The following is an 11,467-nucleotide window of genomic DNA, read 5'->3' on the forward strand; positions in this document are numbered from 1 at the left end:
ATGATTTGTAAGACTGTGTCAGGGTCTCTAAAATATTGGCGAAATATTTTTTTTGATTGATTTAATGCGTGAGTGGAGTTTGGATTCGATATGTGGCGATATGTGCTGATTTAAGACAAGTAGACGTACAGACTTGTAATAATGGATGCGTTGAGTTGAGTAGGTTTTTTTGTAGTTGAGATGCAACCTAAACCGTGACGTGCCGTGCCGAGTAGATCCGGTGGAAAAACACCACATTGTCCCCAGAGGCACGTGTCTGATACGTGTCAGTACTGATATCTGTGTCGTGTCAAATAACAATTTTGCAAATTAGACGATGACGTCATTTAGCGACTTTTAGGACAGCCAATAGCGACTTTCCTTACTGAGGAGTTGGCAACAGTGCTGGGCGAGCTGGTAGCCAACAACATTCCTGTACACGACTCAGCGCCGCTAGTAAAGCAGAAGTCGTTGTGACGTGAAATATAAAGTTTTCTTTGTTTTTTTAACAGTTTCATGTAAGTTGTGATTTCCTGTGGAAAAACAACTCACTTGTGCTTTTTATGCTGTTTTAGACAAAAACAGAATTCTGTGTCCTCGTGACTTATTTTGACTAAATAAGCCTTTAAGATTTAAAAACGTTGCTGCCCCCTGCTGTTCATCGTGGAAAAAAACCAAAACACAAATGAACAAAAGTTTTAAAAACTGTTTAAGACACGAGAGGGCGCTATTGTGCACGGTGCACGGTTTTGCATGTTTTCAGGTCACAGATGGTTCCACTCGTGTGTCAGCGCTCAGTTCTTCTCAACCGGGTCAAACCAAGTCTCATGGGTTGGGGGGGAGTTTCCCTGCAGCTGCAGCCTCGTCTGTCAATCACTTCCTAAAATAGAAAACTGCAGTTGGACTTTATCTCTCACTGGACCTGCAGTCTGTCAGCAACACTCTCTCTCTCTCTCTGTTTATCTGGATCTCTCTCTCTCTCTCTCGCTGTCTCTCTCTCATTGAGCTGAGACTGAAACATGGACTCAGGCGTCTCTGGAACTAGAACCTGGTTCTGATCTGATCAATGAGAACAATGAAGATTTCCTGAAAGAAAACCTTTATGATATATGAACGACTCCTTTCAAAGGAACTACAACCGAAACATCCAAAGACCCGGACCTGGACCTGGACTTGGACTCTGCCCTCAAACACTGTGACAGTTGGTCATAGGTCAGTTTGTAACAGAAACTTTCTGTATTTGAGGAATTGCCTGAACTTTAAGCTTTAAGGGATTATTTCCCCTCAGCTGATGGTTTTTTTCTGCGTTTTTCTTTTTAATGAAAATTTTAATTTTCTTGATTTGATTTGAAATCGTTCTCCTCAGTCCCAAACACGAGGACTTACATATTTCTTTATCAGTCAGAGAATCAGCTGAATGTCTACACTGTAAAAATGATTCATGATGAAAAAGATTCTTTTTCATCATGATCATGAAATCGTGTTTTTCTCCGATGAATCGTTGAAATTATTAATGCGTTTTTCAATAGCCTGAAACCTGATGTTTGTCAAATCAACAACAAAAACAGCTCCACTTTCAGAAAGAATCCTGAAAAAATAAAGTTATTAAATACAATCAAAATTGTAGGTTAATTTGACTGATTAAAATGACATATCTCAATATTTATTAAAAAACATAAACAGATTTGTTTATTATAAGAGACAGGGATTTAAATCATTTCATGTAAATTCTGATTTCCTGTGGAATAACAGTGACAAACTGAGTGTAACTTTGAGTTCACCTGTGGTTTAAATGCTCTTTTTTGACAAAAATAGAATAGAATTGTGTCTCAATGTTTGTTTATTGTGACTTATTTTGATAAAATTCTGAGTTGCTTGTAGCGCCTGATAATCTGTCAAATAATCTGTGTGCTTGTGTTCTCATCTTTCAGATTTCCTGGATTACACTCAGACGGGATGAGCAGCAGGACAGTGGACAGAGGAAGAGGAAGCAGCATGGTCTTCCTCAGCGCTCACCGCTGCCCCGAGGTCGACCGGCCGCCTCGTCACCATGGTGACGCTTCACCTCGCCCTCAGCAGAAGATCCACCCGGTCACATGTGCAGGTGAAGCACAGGTGGATTATCTGAGTGTCTGTCACTCTGAGGAAGAGGAGGAGGAGGAAGAGGAGGAGGAGGAGGAGGGAAGTGAGAGCGACTGGTCGGAAGAAGATCTCACCCTCCATTTCTCTCCCTCTGTCATCCTCCAATCAGAGGACGAAGCGTCTGATCCAGAGAGGGGCTTCGGGTGTGTCGACGTTACCGTGGAAACACAGGTAAAATCGTTGTTTTGCACTCGAAATGAAAACAAAATCAAAATTGTATGTTAATTTGACTCAATATTGATCTATTGTGAGTTATTTCGTCACAAATTTGAAATATAAAGACAAAATCTGCAAATTTGATGAGTTTTGACAGAGACGAGGATTTCATCCTCTCATCTCCTGTGGAATCGTAATAATGAGTTGGGAGTCGTGGTTTTAATCCTCGTGGTTTTAATCCTGTTTGGACAAAAATGATAGAATTGTGTTTGTTTTGATTTATTTTAACAAAAATGTGTTTGTTTTTCAGTTCAAATCTGAAAGTTTCCTGCTTTTATTCTATAGTTTTACATAAAACATCTACTTCCTGTTTTATTTTGAAAAATGCAGAAATATTTTGATTCAAAATCTGAGACTGAAACTGACTTAATGTTCACCTGTGCAGGTGACGGGTCAGGAGGGGGCGGGGCTAAAGACGGTCCCAAAGAGACAGATTCAACTGAAGAAGAAGAAAAAAATGGAAAACGTCAACGGTCTGTCCCGCCCACCTGTGGAAGGGGGCGGAGCCCACAGTGAACTCTGTCCAACTGTCCGCGCCCGTCCTGACGCGTTGCTAAGACAACACAGTGTCCCCGCCTCCTTCCACACACAGCCCTCGGACAGCGGCGACGTGGACGGCTACAGGGTTTACCGGGGCCTCGTCTCAGGGGCTCATCAAGGTAACGCAGTTTTTAGTCACGTGATCCAAGCAGGTCTGAGGTTCTGATCCAATGTGGTGTTTATGGTCACAGGGTTTCAGGTGGGTGGAGACTCGCCACGGCGTCTGCAGAAGTCTCTCTCTCTGGACGAGACCAAGACAAAGATGGCATCCTGCATCATCAAGAGCGTCCTCTCCAAGAAAATGCAGGTGGAGCAGATGAACACGCCTGCCGCCTGCCCACCTGTGAGAGGGGGCGGGGCTTCACCTGTGCGGGAGGGCGGGGCCGCAGGAGTGTGGAAGGCGCCAGTCCATGTGGTCAGAGACGTAAAGAGTTTAGTGAAAAACACATACAACCTGTCGTTCGCCACGGCAACGGTGCCTGGCGACAAACCAGCCAGCTTCAAGCTGATTGGCCGGGACAGTCCCCCGCCCACATACCAGCAGGCTGTTGAGGTCAAAGGTCATCAGATATTGAAATCCTGCAGGGGACACGTGGCAAAGGTCACGGCTTCTTTCAGCCAATCACAGCCCACGCGACAGAGCGACGCGTCCAGTCGCCCAATCACACGAGAGCAACGAGGCAGCAAGCCTGTCGCGAGAGGAGGGAGGGTCAATGAAGTCACCTGGCCTGTCGCATCAGAAGACAAGGGTGTGAGGGGTGGAGATCCTCCCCCTTCCTCCTCCCACACAGGGAGCCAGCAGGAACAGATGGGTGTGTCCTGTCACTTTGGCTCCTCCCACAGATGTGTATTCACGCCCTCCACTCTGCACCCCTACGTGAAGGTCAACTACAAACCCCCGTCAGCTCCGACACACCTGCTGGAGAGGAGCGAGGAAAGCCCCTCAGAGCAGCCAGACCACAGCCAGAAGCCCCGCCCCCCTCAGCCAGCCAGGACGACAAGAGACAAGGAAGGAGGTGACATCCCAGTAACTCCGCCCACACAAACATGTGAGCATGGTGTGCAGCAGCACAGTCACAATCCTCCATGCAGACTTCAGGGGTTCTTACCTGCTCAAGTGGGCCGGGACTTCCTGGTTTCTGGACCTGGAGCCTTCCTCAGTGGCCCCGCCCCCTTCCAAGTGATGTTAGAACCTCAAAGTGGGCGATGTTATTATGTAGACACGCCCCCGCAGCATCAGAGGAAGATGCTGATGGATCCAGAAACCGGTCAGTTCTTCCAGGTGCTCCTCCCTACAACTAGCCCCGCCCCCAGCACTCACTTGTTCCCAATGTGTTGTGTTAACCCCGCCTCCACTGTCATCAACCCCGCCCCAACGATGAAACAAAGCAGCAGCGCTAACCAGAGCGTTCTGTCCGTGATGCCCTTCCAGCCAATGGCGTCGTCCCTGTACGGCGCCCCCTGCCTCCCGTTCACCGTTTTTACACCAGCAACCAACTTCACACTCGCTTCACCAGCGACCAACTTCACACTCGATTCACCACAATGAGGCTGAATGAAAATGAAATAAAATCCCGAGATGAAGGAAAAGAAAAATATCACGTTTTTATTGTTAAATGTTTTTAAAAAAGAAAAATTCACATTTTTGATCTTATTTATTTAATAAATAAAAACACTGAGGTATTTATCTGTTTAAAAATAATGATCAATATTAAATATCAATAAATATTTTTATTCACGTTTGCATTTTTGATTGAATTCAATGTTTCGTGAGTGATTTCTATATAAAACATGATTATTGTTAAAAACACTTTGTAAACATGTGTTTGTTTGTTACACTTATTTCGACACTTTTATTGACAGTAGAACTTTATTGATTTTCCAGGTTTGTAAACATGAAATAATATTAAACAGCTGTTTGTTTTGCTGGTGTCGTTTCATTGGTCCACTGAAGAACCTGTGACATCACACCCTGGTGGTGGTGGGTGGGTCCAAAGCTTCCTCCGCCTCTCTTCCAGGCTCCTGCTCCTTGTGCTCAGCGGTCGCCCGGAAGCCTGTGAAAGAGGGGCTGATGGGAAACCGCCGGAGCCACCGCGTCCGTCTGATGAAGGTCATCCCCACAGGAAGGTCATAGGAGGAGAAGGAGGAGGAGGAGGAGGAGGAGAAGGAGCATGAGGACGAGGTCCACTGGACCAGGCCTCGCTCCTCTCTGGATCCTGAAAACCCCAGAAGAAGAAAATGATTCTGCTCCTCTGTGTATCAGTGCCCCCCACTGTGTGTGTCTGTGTGTTACCTGGGATCGTGTTGTCGAGACAAAATGCCACAAAACCTCCGACGAACATCTCAGTGGAGAGAAGAACCGTGAGGATCTGATCCAGCTCCACCACTCCTGAGGACACACCTGATCTGTGACATCCACATCTATACAAGACCTGATCCACGTCTACAAGACCTACTCAGAGACCTGATCTATGTCTACAAGACCTACTCAGAGACCTGATCTACGTCTACAAGACCTACTCAGAGACCTGATCCACGTCTACAAGACCTACTCAGAGACCTGATCTACGTCTATAAGACCTACTCAGAGACCTGATCCACGTCTACAAGACCTACTCAGAGACCTGATCTACGACTACAAGACCTACTCAGAGACCTGATCTACGTCTACAAGACCTACTCAGAGACCTGATCTACGACTACAAGACCTAATCAGAGACCTGAGCTACGTCTACAAGACCTACTCAGAGACCTCATCTACATCTATAGGATCAAGGCAAAGCCCTGATTAGTATCTAGAGGATCCAGGTATGTAAGACCTACACAGACCTGATCTCTGTCTATATCAGGTCTCAGGTCTGAAGTCTACATAGGGACCTTATCTCAAGTCTCGGGTTAAGGTCTACACAGAGACCAGGTCTCAGGTCTACACAGGGACCAGGTCCCAGGACCGAGGTCTACACAGGAACCAGGTCTCAGGTTCGAGGTCCGAGGTCTGAAGTCTCAGGCATACACAGAAACCAGGTCTGAGGTCAATACAGGGACCAGGTCCTAGGTCTCAAGTCTGAAGTCTACATAACCCTAACCCTATCTCAAATCTTGGGTCTACTACAGGTTTGGGGTATCTAGGTCTAGAGGTCTGAGTCTAAGGTATACACAGAGACCAGGTCTAAGGTATGGGTTCTGGTCTACAGTCTGAGGTCTCAGTTCTACACAGAGACCAGGTCTAAGGTCTACACATGGACCAGATCTGAGGTCTGAGGTATCAGGTCTCACACAAGGACCAGGTCTCAGGTATACAGAGACACCAGATATGAGGTCTACACAGAGACCAGGTCTCAGTTCAGAGGTCTCACCAGTCTGGATGGAGTTGGGGTGAGAGTCCAGGTACTCCGGTAACGTCAAACCAAAGAACATGGAGAACCCCAGAACAAAGAGGTTTCTGGAAGAATTCAAATCCACCATCTGAAGGTTGGACAGTCCAACGGCTGTGATCATACCTGAGAGACACACCTGGATTATAATGACATCACTCTCACAGCTGGATTACTGTGACATCATCAGTCCACCTGGACTAACCCGGGGACTCACCAAACAGCGTACAGAACATCCCGCCGAGGATCGGATCCGGCAGCGACGCAAACAGAGCCGTGAACTTCCCGATTGTTCCCAACAGTAACATGATTCCTGCTCCGTACTGCACCACCCGCCTGCTGCCCACCTGCACACACCGTCAATAAATCAAACATCCACTCGCTGCTTCAGGACTCCAGCTTTGAGTCCAGATCCAGGTCCGTCAGTCCCACAGACACAGGCACCTCAGTATAGCAATCAATCACAACTGTCATGTGGACACGCCCTCGTTACCTTGGTGATACCCAGAACGCCTATATTGGGACTGGAGGAGGTGGATCCATTTCCGGTTCCAAGGAGACCAGCGATGATGCAACAGGAGCCCTCGATGAAGATCCCCCTGAAACACACACACACACACACACACTGACGACCTGCCCGGACAGCCACCACTTCCTGTGTACTTCCTGACTCACCTGTTGATGGCGTGGACTGGAGGGGGCGTGGCTCCAGAGAGTCGAGCACAGGCATAATAATCGCCAATCGACTCCACCATTCCAGCCAGAGTTGCACTGAACATGCCCAACACCCCAGCAACGGTAACCACCGGCAACCCCCACTGACCTATCAGAGACAGGAAGTCAGGAAGATGACCTACGACCTCTAAGAGACTCTGACCACATCCAGTTCGGAGGCCTGTGATTGGCTGACTCACATGGGTATGGAACCCTGAACCAGGGTGCAGAGGACATGATGTCTCCTCGGGCGTCGGTACGCGCTTTGTGTCCATAGTGATCGGGGTCGCTAGGCAACAGGTTGGTCAGAGTGAGGATGTAACAGACGAGCCAAACCAACATGATGGCGAGGATGATCTGAGAAAAGTCACATGACCTTTGTTTTCACTCACAGCTCTCATTAGCTTCATGTTAAAATCTGGATAACTTCAGGTTAACTCTGGTTATCTGGATAAGTCCAGGTTAACTCTGGATAACTTCAGGTTAACTCTGGAGATAAATGTTATTTACGGGAAACATTTTGAAGATCTGGACTCTGGTGGACGTCAGTCCTTTTGTACGACTGTAAACAGGAACAGGAAGTGATGTGGACCTCAGGTACTGAGCAAACAGCAGGATGAGCAGAATACACCTGAGGAAGGGACAGAGGGACACGTCTTAGACAGAAGTGGACAGACAGACAGATGTGGTAAGGCTGAAGTGTCTCACAGTGCGGACAGGCCCCAGTGAGACCCGGCTCTGTCTCCAGCTGTGGTGAAGACAGATAGGCCGATCAGAGAGACAGTCGGTGTGATGGTGAGTGGGCCAATGTACTCCAGCAGCAAACCTGGCAACCCGCACAGTCCTACGAAGAGCTCAACGATACTGGACACGATGATGGCACCCTGGATCTGAGACACAAAGCAGCTCTGTCAACATGTGGACTCTGCAGAACCTGGTCCAGGATCTGGCAAGGAGTCTTCATCTACTGTCCCCAACCCCAGCCTGAAACCTGGAGCCCTATAACAATTTAATCTGGACCAAACACTCCTTTTAATCTGGACCAAAGGTACTTTAATCTAGAGCAAACAGCGGTACCTCTCTGATCCGCGGCTGCCATATGTGCGACGTGTTTAGAGGAAGAGTCCAGTTCCCATAAATTTCCTCTGTAAAAAACAAAATAAACAGAAACAGGAAACAACTGCACATTTGAATTAGACTTTAGAGACCTCCTAATCTGGATTAGGATGAGGTTAGAACTCAGATGTGTTTTTTGTGAAATAAACAGCATTCCATATCAAAACAAATGCTTCATTTTTAAATGATGTGAAATATCTGGTGGCTCAAAGTTACTTCCTGCTTACTGCTACTTTCTTCTTTTTCTATTTTTTTTCTACGGTTTTACGCAAACATTATCGATGTCACAGTATGAATTACAGATTAGGATTATAATTTCTAAGCGACTGTCTCACCCTCACTGGGACACTTCCAACGATCCAGACTAAGAATGGCCTGAGCAGGAACCAGGAACGCTAACGCACTGGCCTGAAAGAGAGGGAGTCTACACACACACACACACACACGTACACACACACACACACACACACACACACACACGTCAGAGTAAAAACAGACGCCCACCTATCTCCCGCCCTCAGGCTCCTCCCTCTGACTCACCTGACTCCCACTGTGGTCTGGATCAGTGTTGTGATTCCGACCGTGGTGAAGATGGTTCCGATCAGCTGACTGATGGTGTTCTGGTCTCGACCCACACACATGGCCTCGGCCAGAAGAAACGGCACCGCCACCGTCCCACTGAAGCACGTCAGGTAATGCTGCGGATATGACATCATCATTGCAGCGCTGATGACGTAATCGTCGCAGCACTGATGACGTCATCACTGATGCTTCATCTGAACAGGTAACCCCAGTGTAGTCCCAGTCTTACCTGCATTCCCAGTAATATGCACAGGTACCAAGGTGGAACATCCTCAATGGTATACAGCATGTCTGACTCTGCCCTCTTTGCTTCTATTGGCTGTTTAGTTTTTCTGTCTTCTTCCATTGGCAGGTCAATCATGTCTGTGACGGGACTCTGCCCCTCTGCCAGGTAATCCTGATTTTGATTGGACAGGTTGAAACATAGATACATCACAGGCTAAACCAGGCTAAACCTACTCCTGGCTAAACCAGGCTAAACCAGGTTGAACCAGGATAAACCAAACCAAACCAAACTAAACCTCCTCCCGACTAAACCAGGCTAAACTAAACTAAACCAGGCTAAACCAGACTGAACCAAACTAAACCTAAACCAGGCTAAACCAAACTAAACCTCCTGACTAAACCAGGCTAACCCAAACTAAACCTCCTCCCGACTAAACCAAACTAAACCGAACTAAACCTACTCCTGACGAAACCAGTCTAAACTAAACAATCAAACCTGACTAAACCGAACATCACTCAAAACTAGACTTACAGTAGATGAACTACACCAGATTAACTCAAACTTGATAACACCTGAATTTAACAGAACACATGTCAACCAGATTAAATCTGACTAAACCATATTAAACTAGGTTAAACCTGACTAAACCAGACATAACTCCGACTTGAACTCAAATGAACGCACCTGAACCAGGTTCACTCAAACTAAACAAAACTGAACTAAACCTGATTTACCTGAACTAAAACAGACTAAACCAGACCACATCAATCATAATAAGACTTAACTAAACTAAACCTGGCTAAACTAGACTAAATGTGACAACCAGATTGAATCAGACTGATTCAGTCTGAACCGGCCTAATCCAGATTGTATTCAATCAATAATCAATAATCAGTTTACCTTCTGGTGGTCGTCCATTTCACCTGTGACTCCTGGACGATCGAGCTCCAAAACCTTAAGAGAGAGAGCGAGAGAGACAGAGAGAGAGAGAGAGACAGACAGACAGAGAGAGAGAGAGAGCGAGAGACAGAACGTGAGTGTGGGAAGGTGAAAGTCCAGAGATTAACCATCTCACACACACACACATACACACACAAAGTGTGTCACTTGCACTGATACGTTATTTATTGAACCACTGATTGATTATTGATTATCAGTAAGGCTTAGTGTGTGTGTGTGTGTGTGAAGTGGGCGGAGCTTATGGTTGCTCTCAGCTGATTATCCGTGTCTTGTCAAACTGACCTGAACTTTAATACAGATTAACTTTACAGCGTCTCTGTGTTCACCTACTCCTCGTCTTCCATCTTGCGTTGGACAGATGTTGTCAGTGTTTTGGGGACATTTTAAAAAATGTTGCAAGAATAACGGCAGCGTCAGCATGTGAGGTAACATTTATACAGAAATATTCTTTATTATCGGGCCCAATGTCGAGCCTTGCAGGACACCAGTGTACGGAGAAGGATTTTATTATTATTACAGGTGACACTAAATCCAGTCCAATTCCAGTTTAAACCCAGTTTAAACCCAGTTTAAACCCAGTCTAAATCCAGCAGGTCGGACAGTAGAAGCAGTTGAACACCAGGGGGTGACAAAAAGAACTGTCACTTTAAAACCACGCAGATCCGATATATCGCAAAACTTTAGTAACTTTTAACTTTAGTGACCTAAATGAGCGTCCGGTCACTAAATGGTGGGCTCGCGATAAAAATCCAGGACTAAGACGCGGTCCTATCCAGACCCTGACCTACTTCCACAAGTCACTCAATAACTGGTTGTTTTCTTTTGTCAAGTTGAGCGTCTGACGCATGGGCCGCAAACCCAACACTTCCTGTTTTTGTTTCAAAGTAAAAGCACGGCACTGTGGCCGTGGCCACTGAGTCCAGGCTGTTTTTTACCTAATGGTAAACTAACAATGTGTCAGCCATTAACTATGTTAACTAATGATTAATCATGTACTTATTTTATTTATGGTTTATTTGACATGGACAGTGCACATTAATAAACATACAATGTAAATGTGCCAGAATTAGCCAAAATGGCTATTTTACATCTGTTGTACATGGACCGATGTTAACAGGGCAGATGCATACTAAAAGAAGCAAAATCATAAAATATACATACATCATAATAAAAGCAATTGGTAAAAGAACACATAAAACATGCAAAAAGAGTAGGGTCAGTAAATATAGGGAAAAACAGGGGAGAGAAAAGAGAAAAAAGAAGGAGAAAGGAAAAAAACATGAAAACATGGCAGTGATGGTATACATAAGATGGCACCCACATACTGTACAACTAACTTGTAGAGGTGCTGGCAGTGTGATATTATTTAGTGTTGACATGTTTGGTGGCTAACTAACCACTTTTTTAAATTGTGTTTGAATGTGTGGTATGTTGTTATGTCTCTGATGTGGGATGGAATTGTGTTCCACTCAGGTGCAGCTCTAATGGAAAATGCAGATTGGCCAAAACTGCTTTTTCTCATTCCAAAACTGCTTTTTCGCATTAAAAATCATGAGGCTTAGGGTTAGTTAAAATAACCCTTATAAACAGTTAGTTAGGTGACGAGTCAATGCTCAGT

General features: G+C 45.8%; 2 protein-coding genes across 2 annotated transcripts; one reads left to right on the forward strand and one right to left on the reverse strand.

The window, feature by feature from the left end:
- Positions 1-926: 926 nt before the first annotated feature.
- On the forward strand, positions 927-4,615 carry prob1 (proline-rich basic protein 1). The gene is made up of 4 exons (XM_058627930.1): positions 927-1,191; positions 1,911-2,292; positions 2,723-2,996; positions 3,069-4,615. Exons 1-4 carry the CDS (start codon positions 1,082-1,084, stop codon positions 4,424-4,426), a joined length of 2,124 nt encoding a protein of 707 aa, XP_058483913.1. The 5' UTR covers positions 927-1,081; the 3' UTR covers positions 4,427-4,615.
- slc23a1 (solute carrier family 23 member 1) lies at positions 4,594-9,926 on the reverse strand. The gene is made up of 14 exons (XM_058627931.1): positions 9,790-9,926; positions 8,893-9,060; positions 8,622-8,779; positions 8,417-8,505; positions 8,043-8,110; positions 7,674-7,855; positions 7,476-7,596; positions 7,166-7,322; positions 6,927-7,074; positions 6,745-6,850; positions 6,469-6,598; positions 6,234-6,377; positions 5,171-5,266; positions 4,594-5,093 (listed from the first exon to the last, which is right to left on the reverse strand). Exons 1-14 carry the CDS (start codon positions 9,805-9,807, stop codon positions 4,843-4,845), a joined length of 1,836 nt encoding a protein of 611 aa, XP_058483914.1. The 5' UTR covers positions 9,808-9,926; the 3' UTR covers positions 4,594-4,842.
- Between the last annotated feature and the right edge of the window lie 1,541 nt (positions 9,927-11,467).

Source organism: Solea solea, chromosome 4, assembly GCF_958295425.1.
Source record: "Solea solea chromosome 4, fSolSol10.1, whole genome shotgun sequence".
Classification (NCBI taxonomy): domain Eukaryota; kingdom Metazoa; phylum Chordata; class Actinopteri; order Pleuronectiformes; family Soleidae; genus Solea; species Solea solea.

Excerpts from the sequence above, each read along its gene's own strand:
- prob1 (XM_058627930.1), top strand. The coding sequence starts at position 1,082 with ATGATATATGAACGACTCCTTTCAAAGGAACTACAACCGAAACATCCA. Across the intron at positions 1,192-1,910 it reads ACTGTGACAGTTGGTCATAG|ATTTCCTGGATTACACTCAG; the intron begins GTCAGTTTGTAA and ends CTCATCTTTCAG. Across the intron at positions 2,997-3,068 it reads CGTCTCAGGGGCTCATCAAG|GGTTTCAGGTGGGTGGAGAC; the intron begins GTAACGCAGTTT and ends TTATGGTCACAG.
- slc23a1 (XM_058627931.1), bottom strand. Across the intron at positions 8,506-8,621 it reads CAGACCACAGTGGGAGTCAG|ACTCCCTCTCTTTCAGGCCA; the intron begins GTGAGTCAGAGG and ends GTGTGTGTGTAG. Across the intron at positions 6,599-6,744 it reads GCGTTCTGGGTATCACCAAG|GTGGGCAGCAGGCGGGTGGT; the intron begins GTAACGAGGGCG and ends CGGTGTGTGCAG.